The sequence below is a fragment of the Ips typographus genome, linkage group LG6, assembly GCF_016097725.1.
Source record: "Ips typographus isolate SLU linkage group LG6, UJ_Ityp_2.0, whole genome shotgun sequence".
Lineage (NCBI taxonomy): Eukaryota > Metazoa > Arthropoda > Insecta > Coleoptera > Curculionidae > Ips > Ips typographus.
This window is the reverse complement of record NC_138427.1, coordinates 11,369,834-11,391,305: the sequence shown is the minus strand read 5'-3', so window position 1 is coordinate 11,391,305 and position 21,472 is coordinate 11,369,834. Positions and strand designations below refer to the sequence as shown.

Here is a 21,472-nt window from a genome sequence, read left to right as displayed (position 1 = left end):
ACAAGAAGCCAAAGTGAAATATCTGGTGATTTTTGCCATAGAAAACATTATACATCTACGTCAATGGAACTGTTTGAAGTCACATTTTGAAAGATACACATGGACATACATATTACAATAATGTATTAAATTTATCCGCGAGAGGTCGTTTTGCATGGCACACTAGATATGCTCCCTCCGGTGGCGGATTCTATCGATATTGCTTTTAATCAAATGTCAAATTTTATGTTTTCTATGATTTTTTTCATAAAACTAGGTAAAAAAACTCATATTGCTAAAATAACAGACAGTTTATTTTGGATTATTAATAAAAATGCAATAAAGAAATCAGTACAAAATATAGCTGTCCATTTTCTAGAGACAGTTTGAATCTTACACATAAACATACAAACTTACATATAGAAATTATTGAACTTTTTTATGACTTCTGATCAAGTTTAACAATTAGGCATAATATCTGAAGCTTCCAGACGATGACATTTAAAAAAATAACAGTAACAAGATTCTTCTAGAAACTTCAGGGGCAGTAAAAATACAGACTTGTTTGTTATTGAAAACAGTACTTATATTCGGGACAGTCTGGCTTGGATGTTTCTAATATTGTTGACCAGATGATCGCTGTTGGCTTTACTGTACAAATTCGACAGCAATGTGGCAACAGTGTCTTGACAAATGGCCGTAAACTTTCTTCTGAAATAAATTATTTTAATTCAAGTTTTGCAACATTTTATGGTTGTAGTAATGTTACTTCTGGGCGCTCGAATACGTATCGCAATTGTTGACGAAGCACATAATTAAAGCGGCTGTGGCTTCGCACAGGTGAAACTCGTGCTCCTCGCTTTGCCAAAAATCAATATTGGTTGTTAGGCTGAGTAAACTAAAAATTATTATTTAGAAAATATATGTTATAAAGCAAATAGCACTTACTGATTGTAAACTTGAATTAACTTTTCAAACGGCACGTTAACAGACAGTAACGCTGTAGGCACTAAGTGTTTATCTCCTCTCAGTTTGGCATTAACCATCTCCAGTTCTCCTACAATGTACGCTGAAAACTTCCTAGATTAGCTTTAAAACTTAATTATACAGGACAAACCAACCAAGTGGGAAACAATTGCTAGATTTCCCGTACTGTCTGGCTAAATGTTTCACTTTGCTCAACATCTGACTCATTCGGTCGTTGCCAGATCCGCTGCTCTTCCTAAGCTCAATAGCTAAAATCTGTTGCCAGATTTGTTTGACCAAGTTATTATCCCTGTCATTGTAACCGGCGCAGTCTATTATGGCCAATTGACACTCCAGAAGATTGAACGGTTCGGCAAAGTTTTCGTAAAGCTTTTAAAGTCACAAATTGTCATAAGCTGTAAACTATCTTCCTTGATTTTTACCTGTGATATCTCATACAGTCCACTATTGAGCGCGGCAATGGCTTCATTAGAATTGGAAATTTGATCCCTTAAATTGGTGATTTCCTCTAAAATTAACTCTTGGACTCTGGCTACTTCCATCTTATCCTCCAAATCCCTCAGGAACACTCCTAGTTGAGGAGCGTAGCCTGTTTTGTCGCTTCTCATACACATTATAGCTCTGGCCAGATAAGTCAGTCTTTCTCTCAGGGTCAATATCGACCTAATTAGAAAAAAAAAAAAACGATGAATAACGTAACAAAACAAAAATCAAAACAACACTAACCCGTTTCTGGAAGCTAAGTTATTAAGAATTTTAGCAGCAGCCGCGTGATTATTATTGCTTTCGTAAAATTTCCATAACAAATCCATAACGACAATATTGTCCGGGTTCTGTACAGAACACCGTTTCAAATAATGTTCCAACGAGGGTTTGTTAATTTTAATCAAGTCGCTAGTCATGCTCCTGGACGCCATCCACTCATACAAAGCCACATGCAACATCTCGTCATCGTAACGAAGTATTTCGTCTATTATTTGGTGCAACTATTAGACAAAAAATTATTTAAATTAAAATTCTGCATTCCCAGTCTGAATCGTACCGTTGAATTCAATCTGGTGCTATCGTAACCGTTGAGTAAAATTGACTGCTCATCGCTGAAATCAATTTCAGTGCGGCGTACCGGAACTGTTTCCTGTTCGTTATACAAGGTATCCAACATTGCAACTACTTCCCTGTATATGTCCATTCTAAAATATTATTTCAGGTAGAACACAGACAAAATAATAACAAAATAATTACCGTCTTTGATACATATTCAGACCATCTTGATCTCCACCAGTTTCGTCGCTGTTAAAGTAACTTTCGGCAATCCTTTCCGGATCAATTTTCCTGGCACAATGCGTGCAAAGCTCTATCACGGCTTTGTACGCCTTTAACGACGTGAATTGTTTGCACACTTCGGGCAAATTCACGTTTGGAGCAATGTTTTTGCACAACTGCAGCGCCGACACTAACAAACCCTCTTTTTCGTCCGAATTCTGTACAGTTCTGGTGCTTTTCAGCAGTTCATTAGCCTGGAAAATTCCAACTGTTGATATTTAAAAACTTTAAAGTATTTTATCTGAGAAAACCTTAGAAAATGCTGCATCCTCAGGTTTATACAGATGCGGACACACTTCCATAAGCTTGTTACTTATAGAATCAACAGAAGCGTTATCCCCCAAGTAACTGTCCACCAGAGTGTTGATTAAAATTGTGCAAATATCTTGTCGGTACAAGAATAGCTCTTTGAATGTTGTTCCTTGTAAGATTTGCTGCTGGTTTTCTGGTAATGAGCCTAAGAATGTTTTATACAACACAACTACTTAATAACCCCAATAACAAACACTTACCGACTAAATCATGAAACTGATGATCACACAAAATCCTCCACAGTCCCACAATTTGACAACAATGGCACACAAACATTTTTAGCGCCTCCAAAGACTGTCGCTCTTCAACTTGAGCATCCTGTACGGTTGGACTTGCTAAACTTTGATTCAAAGCAGTTGAATTCAACGTGGTAGACTGTTGATTAGGTGCAGTGTACGATGAGCACAGTTGAGTATTCATTTTTAAGAAGTTATGTAAAGCATTTAAATTATTTTGAATCTGAATGCAGTCTTCTGATGTTATGGTGCTTTGATTCTGAAATTTTATGTTTATATAAGATTTTATTTGATCGTCCACTTCTTAAGTAGTTTACCAGGAATGTTTTGCCGTCAGGACTGATACGTTCCACGCACCGTCTGTTCCACACAGGCCTTAAAATCCTGCATAAGTACAGGTAAAGTCCATTGTGTTTGGGGGAGAATACCATTAAATTGTTAGGATCGAGAAGGGATTGTTGTGGAAAACCTGGTTGTTGAAAAGTACTTTGTGGAAAACTTTGCTGCAAAAAACTTTGAGGTGAATAAGGGTTTTGGCCGTACGTTTGAGCAGGAGTGGAAATAATATTAGGAGAGAAAACCGACGGACCTGAAACTGCATCAAAACCAATCAATTACACTCAAAAGAGAGTAAACACACTTACAGATGTTGGTTTGATTCATTTGAGCTATTTGAGGTTCACCTCCAAACATGAAAAAAGCTCTAGTAGCCAATTCGGCAACTTCGATATTTTCCTCGCTTTCTAGTGAAGCTAAAATCAAAGCAGTGGCGCACGCTTGCGCTTCTTTCTGTATAGTGAAAAAGGCTTTCAAAGCTGTAGTGTCCTGACCGCGACTATCTTTCAAGATTTGGTTCAACAAATCCACCGGTCTCAGTTTAATAAATATTTGAACACTGTGCGAGGTTAAAACCACGTATCGTTTAGGTGGATCCGCGTGTTGTCTTACTACTAAAGGTGGATCTTCTTGGTAGTCGTCGTATAAACGCAAACAATTATCGTAGCGAACCTGAATATTCTAAATTCAAAACAGATCTTTATATAGGTAAATTCGAAAATACCTCAGAAAGTGCTAAGGCTGGACCATCCAAATCGATTGTACTGTACGCTTCCATTAAAGTTGGACTGAATGGAAACAAGTCAGAACTCATGCACCACAACACGTCTTTGTCTTTAACATTGGATATTACTACCAAGTTGCGATCTCTGACAAAATAAAAGTAAGTATATCATTTCTATCTGTTTTTTTGTTATTAATTTTTTTTTTAATTCGCATATATTACATTTTAATCTCAATTCCAACAAAAAAATCAGTGACTTTAACATAAGTTATAATAACGTCGAAGCCAACGCTTTAGCCACTCCCAAATAGTGTGTGTTTTAAGTGTGACGTAGCGATAAACAGCAATATGGCGTCAGTTTAAATTTTGTATGTCTCAAAATTTAAAAGTGTCCGGTATTTTTTGTCGATTTGCATAAATAGTTTTAAATTACGTTAAGAATAGTGCAAGTAAACGTGAAACCCGTCCGTTAACCTAAAGCGTCCGAAAGGCTTTTGCCGTAAAGCTTCCAGGTAAATTTGTAAAACATTTTAGCTTTGTAGTTTTTGACGTAAAAGCTGTTGTTTATCTTTAACAAGTTTGCGTATTTGCGCTTTCTAATGCTAAAAGCTGCTAAAACATACACTATAAATGTTAATAAAAAACAAATTCTAAAACTGAACTGAGTCATGTGACTTTCCTAGCAGCAAATACAACCAGTATCACCTGAGCAACTGACGTTTAGTTTTTTTTTTGGGCCATGTTGCCATAAATTAAAAATGCAATGTTTTATTTTGTTTGTTTGGTGATATTGCGTGAAATCTTGATAACAAAGTAAATATCAATCATTGTTAAGATCAGTTATCTAAAGATCATTTAGGAACATAAAAATCACAAACTACTAATTTTTCCTTACCTGTAATGTGCCAAATGCACACTTCTAGGCCTTACAGTGACATTAGCTGAATAACCTGGCGGTAATCGAACATGAATCAGAGTTAAAGTGTATGGTCTCTGATTGGGTTGTTGATTTGTCAACCCGACAACAGACAGATAAAATCTTACTCCAGTTTGCGTCACAGCTACCAAGTTTATATTGCCTGATTCATAAGATTCGACCGGAGATATGCTCACAATGGGTCGAAAATTTTGGCTGTCTAGTGTTCTACAAAACGAAACAGTGTTACTTTTTTGATGGTCAGAATTATGTTGGAAGTTTACTTCACGGTATTCATTGCTTGCGTAACTAAAGCGCTCTGAGATACTTTAGTTATCCTAGAAAAACTGTTTCCTTTTTCGCCCAAGTCGCACACTTCAATGGCGCCTTTTTCCGTTAAAGTGTATAGAATGTGTCTGGAACTGTCAATAACAATTTGAACTATACTGTCTTCTTCACTGAGAGCTGCATTCAAGAATGAAGGCACCAAAAACGACAAAGCACTGGTGGACAAATTAACCATTTTACAGCGTTTTCCAAACCAACCACTTGCAGCCTAGAATTAATTAGGTAAATAAATATCATCCAAATTTAGTGGAAGTTTGGCAAGTTACTTGATAAGAAATCTCAAATAAAGACCCTTCTTTACTGCCCAAAAACAATCGGCCACAGGCCGTTGCTTTGACTGTGGTTATAGTATTCCCATCAGTTGGCAATGTAAACACTGGATCTGGAATCAAATGGATTTCCTCTTCACCTCCAGGGCCTTCTGAAAATGTAACTCCTAAAACGATAATATCCACGGCCGTGGTCAGCACCAATAAATATTTGATAAAAGCATGGAACACTCCTAGTTTTGGTTTTACTAAACCAACACACAAAATAGTCTCATTAATGCCATCAAAGTATGCTAAATCAGTGTTTTCTTCATAAGTCCATATGTAAATATCACTGTCCACTGTTAACCAGGCCCGATTTATTTCAGGAAAAAGTCCCATCATACAATGACACTGGACATCTTAACAATTTAATTAAGAAAAGTAAATTAATATGTGAGATTGGCAGGAAAGAAAGTTTTAGTTTATTGTAGTAGTTATGGATGTAGGAAAGTGAAAATAAGCAGTTGGGAAAAATAGCACTTACTGTAACATTCTGTCATAGCAAGGGAAACTACAATAACAAAATCACATCTAGCTTTATTTGACTGTTTAAAAAAGGATACGACTGAAGTGATCTACAATTTCTGGTGGAAGTGCCACACTACTGATACACTTAATCTGAGGCATGTTACTCAATGCGACTGGTAAACCGTTCAATGAAGGATAATCATGATCAATCAAACCACTGGCAGTAGAACCAGTCTGAAGGTTAACATTCATTAAATCAGTGAGTTTAGGGGCGTTGCAGTCCATCGTCAATGATTTATCCACATTTCTTGCTGCTATTTCCATTTTTTGAATGGGGAGCTGGGACTCCGCAAAACGGCTTACTATAGAGCTTGTGTTTATCATATTTTTTTGTATGGATTGGCCGTTGGGTATAACCTACAAATTTTAATGTGTAATGTTTTTAAACGTCTACCTGGAAATAATTCTTCTAAAATGGCCTTCTGATCTAAGATCGTAAATAGGTGTATTTACTTACAGTCTTACAAAACAAACTGGTAAATTTAGTAAACTTATAAAAACATTCCTAAAATTGACAATCACCAATCAATGCCGGGGTCAAACAAAAAACCGCCATTTTGCTTTGATAGTTTAACCTCATTCTTTTCTTCTTTTTTTCAATTTCAAATTTTACAAGACGGTGACATTTATTGTTTCTGTCAGATGTCAATGTCTACATTATTTTTTTTTTAATATGTCATCCGAGAAAAGTTCTGTTGTGTGATTCAGACGAATTTTCCGTAAAAACTGAAAGAAAACACTTTCAAATAAATTTACAGTGTTCCTTTAGATTAGTTGTTGTAATTAAGACTTTTAGGTAGCGTTTTTTCAAATTTATCAGTTGCCCCTTTTACCAAAATGTCTACTCCAGCTAGGCGAAGACTTATGAGAGACTTCAAACGGTAAGTAGCCTCTCTACAGTACACCTTCATCATTTTCCGTACTTTACCAATAATTATTAATAACGCATTATTCAAAATTCAATGAGTCACCTTTTTTCTTAAATTTACAAGTAAAGTATACTCAATTTTGCACTTGACTTCCTTTGTCCTAATGGCCTTCTAATGGCCTCTAAACTGGCAAGTCCTAAAATGTGCGAAATAAATGCGTCTGACCTCAACGTTGGACTGCCAGCCTAACCTTGATAAACCATACATTTATTCAATGAGCAATATTTAATTGCAGCCTACAAGAAGATCCCCCTACTGGGGTCAGTGGAGCCCCAACAGATAACAATATTATGATATGGAATGCCGTTATATTTGGGCCACATGACACACCTTTTGAGGATGGCACATTTAAGTTAACTATTGAATTCACAGAGGAGTATCCAAACAAGCCTCCAACAGTACGCTTTGTTAGTCATATGTTTCATCCAAATGTATATGCCGATGGTGGTATATGTTTAGATATTCTGCAGAACAGGTGGAGTCCTACCTATGATGTTTCTGCAATTTTAACTTCTATTCAAGTAAGTGATAATTTGTAATAATAATTGTCTAGTTTGTATCTGTAGTCTAGTACTGTAGTTTACAAAAGTTGTGGAAAAGTAATTAGCGTGCTGAAGTTCCACTATCATGTAACTTAAATTGGCATTTTTATGAAGTTGTAGTTTTGGCAGTGTTGCCAATTTACATATATTACAAGTGTACACAATTTTTTTTTGTCTTAATTTTACTGATGCTTTTAGTTGTTTTGAGGTTAGCTTTGAATCATTTTAGTTTGCAAAAAGGATCATTTAAAAAGCTCCAAAAAAAATAGTTATATTGTTTGTGCTCCTTAGGTTGGCACAACTGCATTCACTACCTTAAACAGCTTTAAAAGTTAAAACATGACAACAATATCTCTCTTACATGATGCAGTTTCAAATTCTACTTCATATTGTAAATATGTTCACATGCAGTGAAATAAACGTATTTTCCTTTCAGTCATTACTTAGTGATCCAAATCCAAACTCGCCAGCGAACTCAATGGCGGCCCAATTATACAAAGAAAATCGACGGGAGTATGAGAAACGAGTGAAAGCATGTGTGGAACAGAGCTTTATCGACTAGCCTGCAGCCAAAAGAAGAAAACAGATAGTTTAACCACGCTTTTTTAAAGTTTATCCGTTATTATGTTTTTGGTTGCGTCCCCTATAAGGATCTAGATTGCCGTGTTGTATCTTTGCTCCTTGGAAGTTTGTATATTAGAAAACAAAACTAGAAGACATACATTTAATTGGTTTTCTGTTGTTTTTAGCTTTTAATTTGTGTAGCCCTGGGTTACCTGCTTGTTCAGCACCTTATTTTTTGTTTTTGTGGATGACATTTGTTTAAAATTTATTACTGTAAAGTGACTCTCCCTCCTTCAAAATTTCCATAACAAATATCAGTGTTCTTGACACAGTCTTCAGTTGAGCCATTATATGTTAAAAGAAGTCATAATAATTTTGAGTTTAGTTGAAAAAACTTTTTGTTTTTGATTTGTGTTTAATAAGACAAGCTATTTGTGGCGTATGGTTTTTCGATACAGCTCATCTTACTAAATGCAGTTATGTGTTATATAAATCACTATACTTAATAAATTATTATAATTGTTATGGTTTTTTTCTTTTGTTTCCTGTTTAAATTATGCTTTTTATGGGTATAATAAACTCTTGCAATAACAATACTTCTTGACTTTTTATTGTAAACTTCATACATACTTAATTGTTAAAAAATTAAAAGGCGGCAGGTTGAACTTCGCCACCAGTTTGTTGTACGATCCAATTGGTGTAAGCCGACACTCTGCCGTAGACAGAGGGAGCATTAGCTACGCCACAAGGGGTAAGACCCCAAGAAACGATACCGACAACCACTCCAGAGTTAACCAATGGGCCACCACTGTCACCACTGCAAGCTGATTCTCCACCGTTTACGATGCCAGAGCAAACGTTTAAGTCAACGTCGAAAGGATTACCGTTGACGCCCAAAAGACTGTTTAGGATGGCGTTACATTCTGGAAATCAGATTTAGAAACAAAAAATTAAGGATTATTAAGGGCTCACCAGCAGCAGGAACGATGGGTAAGTTGGCGACTTGAAGATTGTTGGGTAAAGATCCTCCAGTTTGGGTTAATCCCCATCCGGAAAGCAGGGCGGTGCCGGTGTGTACGCTTCCTTGGGGTGGAATTGGAATGGGGCGCACGTTCAACGCAGTGTAGACCAAACTTTGTTCGAGACGCAATAAGGCTACGTCATCAGGAGCAACTTGGTTACCACTGAAAATAATTTAAGAATTATTTTGTATTGTCTGCTGAACACAAAACTTGAACTTACCCTGGATATCCTGGATGGTTGATAACTTGACTAACTCCGATAGCTTGTTGTCCTGCAATATCTTGGTCGTTCAACAGCAGGATACCGGCCACAATGCGAAGATTAGCTGGTGCGGTTGAATGTACACAATGGGATGCTGTAAGAACCCAGCTAAAAGAAAAGTGTTTAAGCTAAATGTTTGACTGTTATTAGATATGGTACCTTGGTGCAATAATGGATCCACCGCAAATGTGGGAGAAGGAAATAATGAGACGACGTTGCAAAGAAATTTGGTAGGGAACTTGGTTCCTTACGGCGTTTTGTCCATTAACAATCCTGTTGCTGGTATCGACTGGACGGGGTTCCGAAGGGAAGTAAGCCGCTTCGAATTTAGTGGAGGAATCAGCTACCAAAGGTAATAATTAGTTTAAATTTCAATTTTTCTGCAAAATGTGATCTTACCAAGAACTGCTGCTACCACAGCACTTAAAACGAGTACGAACTTCATGATGGCCCACACGTACGCGAGAGATATGAAACAACTTGGACAGTTTACATGTTTTTATAACCAAAATTATCATTGATAATATAATAACAGTGATAATCCTCCTTAATCCTGTTGAAGCTTAATTTTTAATAATTTAAACTGTAAAGATGGATGGGAAATTAAAACGTCAGTCCGTAGTCAATTAGAGGGATCATTTAGATTTAGAACGAAATAATTGTGTTTTGCATATCATCATTTTGTTCGAAACAAACTTTTTAATTCAATTTTTTTGATTTATTAGTTTATATCAGGTATGCGCTAATTTTATAAAAATAACTCATTAAACTTTGACTTAAGAGAAAGGTATTAATGTAGTATTACCTATAGGGTATTAAGGACTTTAAAAAGACGTTAATTTATGTTACCTCTTACAGACAATTCCAGAAAAGTCAGTTTAGATTACTACTATTATATATTAATATTGTTATCAAAATAAATTTTTATTATACCAGAACCAGTAAATTTCATCTTTTTTCATTTTACTCATTGTTCCACTGGCCTATTTCTCTTGCTTAGTTTTTTGAAAATGTTTCCCTCATTTTAATTCATTAATCCGGATAACTGTGCATTCAAAACACGACTGAAATTTAAACTAGAGAGGATTTGCAAAATTTTCCGAACTGAGGAAAAATTAATCTCTGAATCGAAAACTTCACCGTAAATCCCATTGATGGCAAAATGAACGATGATTTTATTTGTTATTAACCCCTAAAGAGCGATTTGTTATGGCAAACACTGACGAGATTATACAGCCTATTTGATAATCTACTAAACCAATAGGACGCAACCTGTGTGGAACGTGGAACTATTTTAAACTAGATTAAAACTCCGGATAAGAGCACTGATCACTTTATTCACATATTACAATATAAAGCGCTTACAGACACAATTTTGCAAACGTGTTTTTAATTTAAAATTTTTGTGATAGGAAAATCAATATTTTCAGGCAATTCAGTGCTCAAGACGAAAAATAAAATGGAATAAAAGCAGTTTTCACATTAAGTTATAACTTACGATTTAACATTTATATAGCAGCATCACTCACGTTGTTTATATACATTCTGACTTTTGCGTAATTAGAACATATTATTATTATACAGGATGGTCCAAATGCAATGTGGTACATGGTTAAAAAGTAACTTTGGTTTACCTTACAACCACAAAAAACCCAACTTTGACACCCTGTATTATCCAGTTAAATTGGCCCTGCCGCTCTGAACCACCCTGTACATCAAAGCAACTAAATTGTATTAATTTTGTCTCTCTTAGAGAAGTTAACTTTTGGTATGTATTTTTTATTGAGGCAGTGATAATTTTTAATTTTTGTAACGACTTGTCAAGCTTTACTCTATATTTAATGGTGCACTAAAGCGTCAAACTATATCAATCACTTCTTAAATATGTTTTAATCTTAAATATCTTAGGCGTAACATTTATGTTAACAGTATTTAATCATATACATACGTCAAACTAGATTCAGTCCGTCTAGAGAATTCCGAAGGCTTATTAGTAAATTGTTAGAATATTTTATTTTCCTATGTAAATAAAACTTTATAAGTTCAACAGATTTTGTAATGTAATTATAGCATAAAGCGTCATAAAATTAGTAAAATTTTAACACTGATTTACTTATTATAAAATCCTTTCAAAAGGAGTTATGGAATGTTCATATAAAGATTTAATATTGGAATATTTTGAATTGTCGCTAATAAAACTATATAAAACACATATACTTATACTAAAATATACATTTATAATACAAGTAGTTATTGTGTCATACACGTTTGTTTTACAGTCAATTACTAGTAGACAGAATTTAAGTACCAGTTTCGAATTTTGACTATAAATATCAAAGTGACAGGCAGTAGACAATTTCGAAAAAACTAATAAATTGACCCACACTAATCAGTTTACTCATAGAACTTAACACTGTGGACAGTATGGTATTTTGTAAACGCACATTTTTCCAAAACATTTACTACAACAGTACGATTAGATTAAAACTTGACGAGCAAAAATGCGATTATATACAGGGCGATAGATGCTTTGAAGGTATGGGCAGAGCTTACGCGGATGTCACCTTTTTGCAAAAATGGTCGATCGATCACGTGGATGATACCGTTGGTGCATTCCACGTTCGGACGGAACACCGGAATTCTCAATCCTTGCCAATGGATCACATAAACTATAAGAGAAAACAATTATTTTAATATTATTTTTTTAAAATAAAGCTTTAGTAGCTTTTTACATTTGGTAAGCAAGAAAAATTGAAAATTACTATTTTGTTGTCAATAATTTTTTTGTGTATGTACAGTGCGGCTCAAAACACGGTAAAGCTTTTTTAGGTATGGCAGAAACATTTTCTCAGTTACTTTATAATAAACTTTTTACACTATTTAAATAGTAACAAAAAAACTCATTTTTCCCTTTTACGACTGCAACATTTTTCCATTTATTTCAAGGTATACAATGTCACAACCTGAGAAAATTATTATTACAAAATTATTCCGGAAGAAAATACACACGTAAAACCTACAGAAATTTATGGCGACACATTTGTCATTCATATAAACTGAATAGGTTTTTTAATTGGTTTGGTGTAGGTTGAATAATTTATAGAGTTTTTATAATTGAAGAATTTAATACAGTTAAACCCTTTGCTAAGTAAAGGGGTTTTAAAAATGTACAAACTTTAGCTCAAAAACAAGCGTAAGCTACCATTTTTACTACATTTTTACATACCTGAACCAAAATGGCGTTGCGAACCTAAAATGCATAACAAGTTTAATAAGTGTGTGTGTGTGTGAAGAAAATGCACATTGTCAGTGTTTAAGCAGTGTTTAAACTACCAATTTCTGTTTTTTTATATTTGTGGAATAAATTAATTAATAAATTAAAGGAACTTACCATGATCCTTTTTCTCTTCCACAAAAATCTTCAGAGAACCTCGAACAGTAGGCAACTCAACCGCTGGGGGTTCATGAATGTTCGAACTGCCGGGATCCTTCTGATTGGACTCGTTTTGGGTTAATTGTTTAATCCTTTCCATTGTGAACACTTGATCGGAAATCACTAGATGGCGTTGAAGGGTCGTAAATGCCTGCAAAAAGTGCGACTTTGATTGGAGAAATACTGGAAATTCATAGGAAAACTCACGTGATAAGCGAAATCCGGCATAAACAGTTTCTTAATAGCTGAAGGCATCTCCACCTTGGCATTTTGCCAAGCTATATTGCGAGGGACAAAGTACGTGAACTTCTTGTTAGTTTCGTTTAATTGGGCGTTGAATTGCTGTTGTCTGCCCAATTGGTATGTATCACTGCAAATTGAATAATTAAAAATAGTCTAAATCTGTTTTTTTTTTTGGAATGTGTATCTAGATTTAATGAAATCAGTTGTTAAATACGAGAACGCAATTTTGATTGTCTGCCAAAAAATCGGCAAACAAAGCAAGTGAATATTTGCTTTCAATTTTTTCCTGGTGGCATTTTAAATGGATTTTTATTGTTTGTTACAAACGCAAAATATGTAACAGTAAATTTTTGAATTCTGGTGCTTATTTAGATTTTTTTATATCAAATCAACCACATTAACAGAGGAAGGAAGTTTATGTCAACTCTAGCAAATTAAAAATTAAAACTATTGTCTTAATCCAATTGATGACATTCCAAATTCTCTTTTAGTCAGGTCGTCTGTTGTTTCCACATAATAAGCCCTTTTAATAGGCATTTTGCAGGTAAATAAATCTGAGGACCCGAAAAGCAGGAAATAAAGCTACAAGGCGAGATAAAAGCTGGGAAAAATTGATTAAAAACGAGAACAAAAGCCCGACGAATTCTCGTGCCAGATGCAGTGCGGCGCTGAAAATAATTAAGTAAACAGGGATTACTAAAGTGAAAGGGGTAGAGCAAAAAAAACAGATTGGGCGCAAAATACGTCTTTATGATAACATACCGGTGAGTGGTTTTGACATTTTCACGTACCTCAACATGGGATCGGTGCTGAGTTTTTCCAAAACCGTGCTGTAGGGCACTCCTAAAACCCTGTCGATGATGTGGATTATTCCGTTTTTAGCTGCCAAATCTGGTTGGATTACTGTGGCGTTAACACCACCTCCTTCGACTGTCATAGTTCTGTTGTTGCCCACAGTCACCACATTAAAGTAAAGGTTTTTGCCTTTTACCATAGTTTCAGCTTGGAACACCTTAAAATAGAATTAGGATGGAGACAAAAAACTACCTACATTATTTAACATTAATTCACGCTTCTTTAGAACCTTTTGAAAGTAGTAATTATTATTACTATGATGGTGGTGACTGCACTTAACCTTTGTTCTCGTTATTTGCCGCCCCCTTTTGTGAAATATTGTAGTTATAGTAGAAAATGAATTTTCGGAAGTAACGAACTGAAATTACGAAGTAAAACGTGAATCGACTAAACAATAGAACCGCGCTTTTTGCCTGTAAAAGAAAGGTTTGTGTGCTTTTTGTCGTGCACGTTATAAAGGACACGAAAAGCCTTAAAAAAAATTAACCACCATTTCATATATTTTATTATCGTCATCGTCAGTACGAAATTAATTTTCGCAGTGCCTCCATCTGATCAAATATTAACATTCCATTTAGATTGTCAATATCTCGCTCGCTTTTCCCATTAAACAAAAAACCATCCAGAATATTGAAATTTTATTAAAAAAAAACTAACCTTGTGTTCGTTTTGCTTTTTGACGGTATCCACGTAGAGCTTATTATCCACCACGACGTGCATTTTTATAATCTCCAGGAACTTTGCCTTATCCCGTTTGAGATTCTGGATCATCTGGATTTCCAGTGCCGAATTGCACGGAGCGAATAAGGTTATGTCGCGGGTCTTTTCGATGGTTTTCAAAAACGTCTTTCCTTCAGGTCCTAGATCGTTAAGCTCTTCGAAAAAGTTGCTCAGAATGGCACCGTGTTTGTCCTGTATGATTAGCTATAATTAGTGTTAATATTTTGATGTTTTTTGTATGTATGTACAGATATTTTAGAGTTGATTTACAGTGTAATTTTCAAGTTCAAAACTACATTCATGCAAATACTACACTTTTAAACAATTTTCAAGCTTATGCTTTATAAAATTCTTAATTAAACCCACGTTAAGTACTACTAATTTAAAGCAGGAATCTACCATTAAAATTGGAAGTTGACTAGTGTAACGTGTGTTAACAATATTCCCCCACCACTAAATTAATTTCATGCACAGTCGACTAAGTTAAACACTTTCAATAATTAAGCCCGCAACACTTATCACGGGATGGTTTTGTTACGCATTAAGTTTACCTTATATTGCTGCAGTTTCCAAGTTGATGAACAGCGGAAAGGAAATCGATATTTTAGATGATTTTATGAATTAATATATACAAAACTACTGTACCTCCCTGGTTAAATTAAACTTGACTAGTCATGTTTAGTGATAAAATGTATATTTTGTAAGCAAAAAAAAAGCTGAATTATGTACAGTGTGTGCCAGGAGCAAATAAAAAGCGTGCGTTGCAACCTAATTTAATGGAAAATATGTAGATTTAATACCTGGGTTTGAAATCAGTTAGCAATTATGAGTAAATCAATTAAACTGCGATCAGTTCATTAGTCGTCAATTTGGAAATACTATCAGTATATTGCTTTAGGCGATTTGTTAAAGCCGCTATTATACAGTTCTAGCGTATATAATTTTAGCATAAGCCGACATTTCACATCATTAGCCCCATTTTAAAAGCGAATTTGTTAAACGTCATTTCTAATGGCATGGAAAGTTTAATGGTTAGTTATCGTGAGCGTGCTGGAATTTTGTTTTAATTTTACCTGGTCCAAATGTGCAAAAAAACCACGTAAAATAATGTTATGTTATTAAAAAACAATTAATTTTAGGACTTACACAGTAATGAGGGTAGAGAGTTTTCAAAGTTTCATTTCACAATTTAACCATCATAAAACACTATTTCACTACTACTGCTATAATTCTTGTAGATTTATAACTGAGAGTAAATCGGGGAAAATCTTCCATGCCATCATAAAAATAACGTTTTCACCTGTGGTAGTAAAGCTGGGAAAGTTATTTAGTAAATGTCTGACTATTTTAATCATTTGGGACACCTGTAAACTGTCCTTTCCAAGCTTTATTATTCGGTTATGCTGCTATATATACTCGATACCCTTTCAAGCGTTAAATACTGAATAAAAAACGGAAAATAAAAGACATACATCATCGGTCAATCTTATTCGGGGATCGAGACGGTGAGGATATGCATTGAATCGAGTAAATCTCGAACGCGGCTTCGCAGTAATGTCGGGAACGTTTTCCGTTATTTGAATGTTGCCTACGTTGCAAATGTAGTCCATGTGTTCCTGTATGTACAAATTAGTGATTTCAGGCTAAGATCGGTCCGGGTTGATCAGTTACAACGTCCCCCCGGAACCGATCTAACCTAAGCCAAGTGCTGAAAAGTGTGGAAGCTGTCAAAAGTGTTCGTTCTCGGCAAGATTTATGTACGAAAGAACGGCCATATGAATAACAATGGAAGATATAAATAATTTATAAGCTAAAAAATTTGAATAGCGCAGAAATATCGTCTGTATAATTGATTATCCAACGAAACTAGTAACATTTAAGGAAGCAGGCTTGTAATTGAGATGTATAGTAATTACTTTAATTACTTTCTAAAATTTATGGTTTGGCGCTCTAACAATATAATTTTCACTTTGAAACAGTCAACTGGCCATACAGTTTTAGCATATAACAAAGTCAGAGGCATGAACCAGCAAAAATGAAACACATAAATCTTGCTTAAATGGTTAACACAATCCGAAATTATTATTATTAAAACTACCACCCAATTCACATAATTCTGAAAGTGATGTGCATAAAAGTGTTAAAAACTGCAACAAGTATTATTTAGTGTAAACAAAAAGAAAACCAACACAAAATTAGCAAAAACTTTGTGTAGCAAAATTAGTGCTGTGTTGTTGTTAAAAGTGTTTCTAGTAATTCAAACTTGGTTCGTTTGCGGTGAAAAATTAGAGGTAATTTATTTCTAAAGTAAACCCTGTCTGCTACATTAAAAATCCTCTCTATTTTTCACATCAAAAAATAACAAATGATAAGCAGAGTTTAAATCTCCTATCATTCGCGGGACTAAACGGATTACGTACCTGTAAGAGTTCAGTTATGGTGCTATCCACGATCATCAAGGGCTTGTGAATAAGATGGATGACGCCATTCTTAACTGGGATATTAGCTTTTACAATTTCAGCCAAAACGACCCCCTGGGTATGTTTTCCGTCCGCGTATAGCGTGTGAGACTTTACGTAATCTGAAAGTATAAATTTTGTTTCAGAATTTCCAATTTACGGAAACTGAAAAACATAGGACTGAACAACAAAATAAAATGTACGCTTTTGTCCCGCATATGTATCCAAAGTAAATCTTCGAACAATATGTCAACGTACTAAAAATAGGAACATTATGGAACATCGCCTTTCAGGCGAAAAGATTTTCAAACTTTTTCTTTCGGTTGTTGGACTCGGCTGCGTCCATTTGTTAAATTGACGATCTGATAAAGAGCAAGAATAACGGCACACTGAACAAGAAAAACGCAAACAGCTTCAGATCTCTGTCAATTCTATAGTTTTAAATCGGAAATGGATAGAAACAACCGCTTTTAAACAGACATTTCCAACCTTAATTTGCTAAAGTAACGTATCGATTGAATATGTTCCACTCGTTCGATACTTTTTCTTCGTCTCGTTACATTTTCGAGTCTTGTCACATTTCTTTATTGCCCTATTACGTTTCCGCATCCCGTTACATTTCCATATTCAGCGTCATTTTGTGCGTTTCTCTATATTTCAACGTTCCATATTATTCTATTACCTATTCGCTTCACAAGATTATTCAGTTGTTAGGTACGATCAGACAGAATAATTGCTTACTATCAAAACCAATTTTTATGACAAATTCTTCTTCTGACTATAGATTTTAGTAAAAATCTCACAAATTGTGATTGACGTCTTATTTTAGGGCATTACTACCAATATTTTCTGTCTGTCATTTTCCATTTATTCTCGTAAACTTTTTTTACTCGAAACTTGGAGCCGGATCTGCTTGGACAGCGAAACAAATTGATCGCCCCTTATTCTTGCCAACTGCCGAAAAAAAGTGCTCCGAATTGATTAAACGCTCTGATTTGCCCTTTAAGCTGTAACAAATTAAGATAAACGCTGGTTTGTTGGGATTTTAAACGCATTTTAAAACATGAATTGACAAAAAAAAACACGCTGCAACATCCGATTCATTTGCACACTGGGAAATTAATCCTATCGCATGTAAAGTGGATGCAAATTTAAATTTCACTGCGTTATCAATGAATTGAATCAATTGCTAAATTCCAATTTATACATAAAATGGAGGCACTTATTTTTTTCTGAAATAATTGAATTGTTGTATTTCCATTTTGTAATTATTGTGCGTTTCAGGTAAAGTTTTAGAAATTTAACCAGATTTATGCAATTTGTTTGACTTTATTGCGACATTTTTCTGCTCTTCCATTTATTTGCCATGACGGGAGAAATAGAGGTTGGCAGAATTGTGACTTTTAAGGGTTTTGTTCCTATCCAATTACTTCTTCAGCGGTTATTCGTTTTATGGCCGATGGCAAATAAAAATGGATTATATTCTCCAGTGGCATAAGAGCGCAAAAAAAAAAAACAAAAAGTTGTCAACGTTGAGTTATTTATGGTGTTATTTGCCTAGGATTTTCTAGCCTTTAAAAATGTAGTCGAAATAAATAACCAGAAAGAAACGTTCGTCTCTCAAGACAACCGAGGTAATATTTAGGGAGAAGACCAAGTTTCTTTTGGTGTCACAAAAGGATCCGAACGTAAAGAAAGAACTAAGAGTGCAATTTTTCATATTTGTGGGAACGTTGGCCGTTTCCACGCGTTTTTCCTGGAAATGATGGATGTGCAAGAACGTGTGGACTGTTGGGCGCACATGCGAGATTGCTATTTTTGACGTTTTTTTTTTTTAACAAAAAACTTACTTATCACCGTATTGTTCCGGTCCTCCTGGGTAAACGATATGACCACTCGAATCACATTATCCCGATTAGCTAAAGTGGGGAAGGGCGAATCTTTTTTAGTAGGCGTGGTAAAAAGCACTTCCTTTGGGATCACGTGACCATCTATTATGTAATCGTCTATTAACCTCGATCGCTGATTCTAGATAAAAAAAACAGATTTATGTCATCAACTTTTAGTGTACAGGGTCTTTTACTGGGGACTGACCAACCCCACTTTTTGGGCTTAGTTTAAAAAGTTGAATCCAAAAATTATTACCAAAATATTCCTAATTTTCAAATAGAACAACTACAGCTAATAATGGTGTTTTTTCTAATGGATCACCCAGTATATTTAACTATTTTCGGAATGTGCTCGAAATTGTACAAATATTTTTACAAAAAAAAAATAAATAAATAATTTTTTGAATTTTGTTTTTGACGAACCTTGTATATTATAAAGAGGACCTTTCATTAATTATAATTCTGGAAACTTAGCCATAAATAAATGAAGGTAGAATATAAGACAAGTTTTACAATTTTACAACGAACTAAAATGAAATATTAAGAAATAATAATAATTTTAGTAATTACAAAAAAAAAATCAAAAAAAGTCAAAATTGGTGGTCATTTTTAAATTCAACTTTTTAAACTACATTATAAGGCTATTTCAGTTTTTTAATTACATAGCGGAAAGCCCAAAAAGGGGTGTTGGTCAGTCTCCAGTGGAAGACCCTGTACAGTTAACAGGGATTTTAAATATTAAAATTTACCTCAAAACCTTCATCTACAGGAATGAAAAATGTATGTCCTCCTTCCGTTCTGAAAATGTTTTCTTTCCTGTAGTCTTTGACTTTCTTGCGGAAATCCCTAAATTACAATTACCGTGTAAGTTAAGTGTGTAACTTGATGGACAACTTACTATTACAAAAATGAAGAATGTGAATTCTACCTTACCTAATTCTGTGCGGGCCTTCAATAAACGATTCGTGATTGTCCAGAAAATCCCAAGCGTTAGGATTGAACACAATATCCGAATTGCTAGTAGCCCTGGTGGGCACTAGAACCTCGTCAATTTTGTGCAAAACCTGCAAGATTGCAATTATGAGTACAGAACATTTTAAACAGTCCAGTACCAACTTGAGTTATGGGAAAACGTTTAGTATTTTCCTTGATTCCGACAATATCCGATTGACCGGTAAGCAGCTTGGCATTATTGACGTAGTAAGCGCTAGTGAATTTGTCAGAACCAATCGTAATCCAAATTGGCAGGCCTCCGGCTAATCTGGTATTAATGGACGAGTACGATGCTCCTAATTTATCCAGTCTCCTGGGTGCATTAGCTGGAAAACATGTTTAAATTAAATTTCTGGCAAAAAAATCATTTTATTGAATGTTTGTATTCGCTTCTGAATTGAATGCGCAACTTGAACAGGCACTTATTTTCTTTCAATTTCCAATGTAAATACATACGCATACATCTCCTAGAACTCAAAGGGAAAGCATTCAACGTGTATTGAATTTCAAAGACTAAATTGAAGAACAATTTAGTCTAAAATTCTTCGACTAATAATCTCTTAAACCATGCTTTAATTTTCTTCCACCTTCCTCCCTTAATAGGGCCATTTGGCTAAGGCGCTAAAATTTATTTCCGACTTAATTACACACTGTAACGACCAATAATGAACTTCTGCAGAAAACTGTGAACTAATTTACCTATTTTTAGATCTTACCGGTGCGAATTTATGTTTAGAAGTTACCCATTTTCGCAGAATTGCCTGGCCGGTGTACTTAATTTGTATAATTGAGAAACTGTGTTTATATGATAAGCATTTCAAAGAAAAGGGATAGCCCCTAAGAATAAAGTCGATTTCCAAAGGAGATAAAATATTCCAGGGAAAGAATACGTATATAAAGGAAGTAAAAACGAAACCATATCCTGAATTGGCGCTTTTATAAGCTGAAAATTCGACCGAGGAAATTGCAGATATTCCTAAACTGTAAATATTTCAACCTTTAGGGTTTACACCAAAAACGTGGAAGCTTTTTAGGAAATTACATCCTCCGAGGATTGTAACCTAGTCTCAGGTGGATTTTAACTGTGGGGTTGAACACACTGATATCTGCAAACACCTTCTAGAATATAACAAAACGCGATTGCTCGAATTACCGGGAAATCCAACGTGCCGGAAGTGGAAAACGCATTTTCCGCCGGAACGCCCTTTTGCATATACGCATTTTTCGATGGCATATTGACTGAATACATTCACTAGCATATAAAAAATTTTTCGAGCGTGCAAAATGTACCTATTTGAACGGTATTCGACTGTCATAAATGTAGGAAACAATTTTTAAATTATAGAGTTTTATACCAGTCATTCTAGTGTTCAAAATACCCATATTACATTAGATTTAATTATGGTTTCGTATTAATTTGTACCACTGCTTCTGTGATAAACTGATGGTGTAGTATTTATTCAGAATATAGTAATAATTGCTTGGGTACTTAATTCTATTTGCCAAAACTATGACGATTTTGATCGTTATTAAATAAGCAAACACAACTTCTTAAACTTAT

At 34.8% G+C, this 21,472-nt stretch overlaps 4 protein-coding genes across 7 annotated transcripts in view; 1 reads left to right on the top strand and 3 right to left on the bottom strand.

The window, feature by feature from the left end:
• Positions 1–271: 271 nt before the first annotated feature.
• Nup154 (nuclear pore complex protein Nup154) lies at positions 272–6,598 on the bottom strand. Of its 2 annotated transcripts, none has more exons than XM_081981116.1 (18): positions 6,458–6,598; positions 6,036–6,357; positions 5,428–5,831; positions 5,098–5,369; positions 4,793–5,041; positions 3,898–4,042; positions 3,482–3,845; positions 3,155–3,432; positions 2,802–3,096; positions 2,541–2,746; positions 2,209–2,483; positions 2,009–2,156; positions 1,693–1,952; positions 1,389–1,629; positions 1,101–1,335; positions 928–1,048; positions 749–877; positions 272–690 (listed from the first exon to the last, which is right to left on the bottom strand). In XM_081981116.1, the coding sequence occupies exons 2-18, from the start codon at positions 6,322–6,324 to the stop codon at positions 564–566; spliced, it is 4,038 nt and encodes a 1,345-aa protein (XP_081837242.1). In that variant the 5' UTR covers positions 6,325–6,357; positions 6,458–6,598; the 3' UTR covers positions 272–563. The 2 variants fall into 2 exon arrangements, with proteins under 2 accessions (XP_081837242.1, XP_081837243.1); XM_081981117.1 differs by having other exon boundaries at positions 6,036–6,394; positions 6,458–6,576.
• An 87-nt stretch (positions 6,599–6,685) lies between these two features.
• On the top strand, positions 6,686–8,558 carry Ubc6 (ubiquitin conjugating enzyme 6). Its single transcript, XM_081981134.1, has 3 exons — positions 6,686–6,881; positions 7,165–7,450; positions 7,908–8,558. The coding sequence occupies exons 1-3, from the start codon at positions 6,838–6,840 to the stop codon at positions 8,031–8,033; spliced, it is 456 nt and encodes a 151-aa protein (XP_081837260.1). The 5' UTR covers positions 6,686–6,837; the 3' UTR covers positions 8,034–8,558.
• A 71-nt stretch (positions 8,559–8,629) lies between these two features.
• Positions 8,630–9,878, bottom strand: LOC145730118 (trypsin-1-like). Its single transcript, XM_081981129.1, has 5 exons — positions 9,719–9,878; positions 9,479–9,662; positions 9,278–9,427; positions 9,008–9,219; positions 8,630–8,958 (listed from the first exon to the last, which is right to left on the bottom strand). Exons 1-5 carry the CDS (start codon positions 9,762–9,764, stop codon positions 8,681–8,683), a joined length of 870 nt encoding a protein of 289 aa, XP_081837255.1. The 5' UTR covers positions 9,765–9,878; the 3' UTR covers positions 8,630–8,680.
• A 758-nt stretch (positions 9,879–10,636) lies between these two features.
• The window catches only part of Fas1 (fasciclin 1 Fas1 domain-containing), a 44,139-nt gene continuing 33,303 nt past the window's right edge, over positions 10,637–21,472 (bottom strand). Inside the window, exons 3-14 of one of the 3 annotated variants that reach the window (XM_081981119.1) lie at positions 20,035–20,237; positions 19,852–19,982; positions 19,668–19,764; positions 18,880–19,057; positions 16,991–17,151; positions 16,043–16,186; positions 14,508–14,762; positions 13,787–14,007; positions 12,960–13,122; positions 12,711–12,903; positions 12,546–12,569; positions 10,637–11,988 (exon numbers count right to left, since the gene is read on the bottom strand). In XM_081981119.1, the coding sequence (XP_081837245.1) occupies positions 11,801–11,988; positions 12,546–12,569; positions 12,711–12,903; positions 12,960–13,122; positions 13,787–14,007; positions 14,508–14,762; positions 16,043–16,186; positions 16,991–17,151; positions 18,880–19,057; positions 19,668–19,764; positions 19,852–19,982; positions 20,035–20,237 (1,958 nt within the window). In that variant the 3' untranslated portion in view covers positions 10,637–11,800. The remainder of the gene's footprint in view (positions 11,989–12,545; positions 12,570–12,710; positions 12,904–12,959; positions 13,123–13,786; positions 14,008–14,507; positions 14,763–16,042; positions 16,187–16,990; positions 17,152–18,879; positions 19,058–19,667; positions 19,765–19,851; positions 19,983–20,034; positions 20,238–21,472) is intronic. The other 2 variants (XM_081981121.1, XM_081981120.1) reach the window with 2 other exon arrangements.

Excerpts from the sequence above, each read along its gene's own strand:
- Ubc6 (XM_081981134.1), top strand. The coding sequence starts at position 6,838 with ATGTCTACTCCAGCTAGGCGAAGACTTATGAGAGACTTCAAACG. Across the intron at positions 6,882-7,164 it reads CTTATGAGAGACTTCAAACG|CCTACAAGAAGATCCCCCTA; the intron begins GTAAGTAGCCTC and ends ATTTAATTGCAG. Across the intron at positions 7,451-7,907 it reads CAATTTTAACTTCTATTCAA|TCATTACTTAGTGATCCAAA; the intron begins GTAAGTGATAAT and ends TTTTCCTTTCAG.
- Nup154 (XM_081981116.1), bottom strand. The coding sequence starts at position 6,324 with ATGATAAACACAAGCTCTATAGTAAGCCGTTTTGCGGAGTCCCAGCTC. Across the intron at positions 4,043-4,792 it reads GTGCATTTGGCACATTACAG|AGATCGCAACTTGGTAGTAA; the intron begins GTAAGGAAAAAT and ends TTATTTTGTCAG. Across the intron at positions 3,846-3,897 it reads CAGCCTTAGCACTTTCTGAG|GTTCGCTACGATAATTGTTT; the intron begins GTATTTTCGAAT and ends TAGAATATTCAG.
- LOC145730118 (XM_081981129.1), bottom strand. The coding sequence starts at position 9,764 with ATGAAGTTCGTACTCGTTTTAAGTGCTGTGGTAGCAGCAGTTCTTG. Across the intron at positions 9,428-9,478 it reads GGATCCATTATTGCACCAAG|CTGGGTTCTTACAGCATCCC; the intron begins GTACCATATCTA and ends CTTTTCTTTTAG. Across the intron at positions 8,959-9,007 it reads ACCCATCGTTCCTGCTGCTG|AATGTAACGCCATCCTAAAC; the intron begins GTGAGCCCTTAA and ends TCTGATTTCCAG.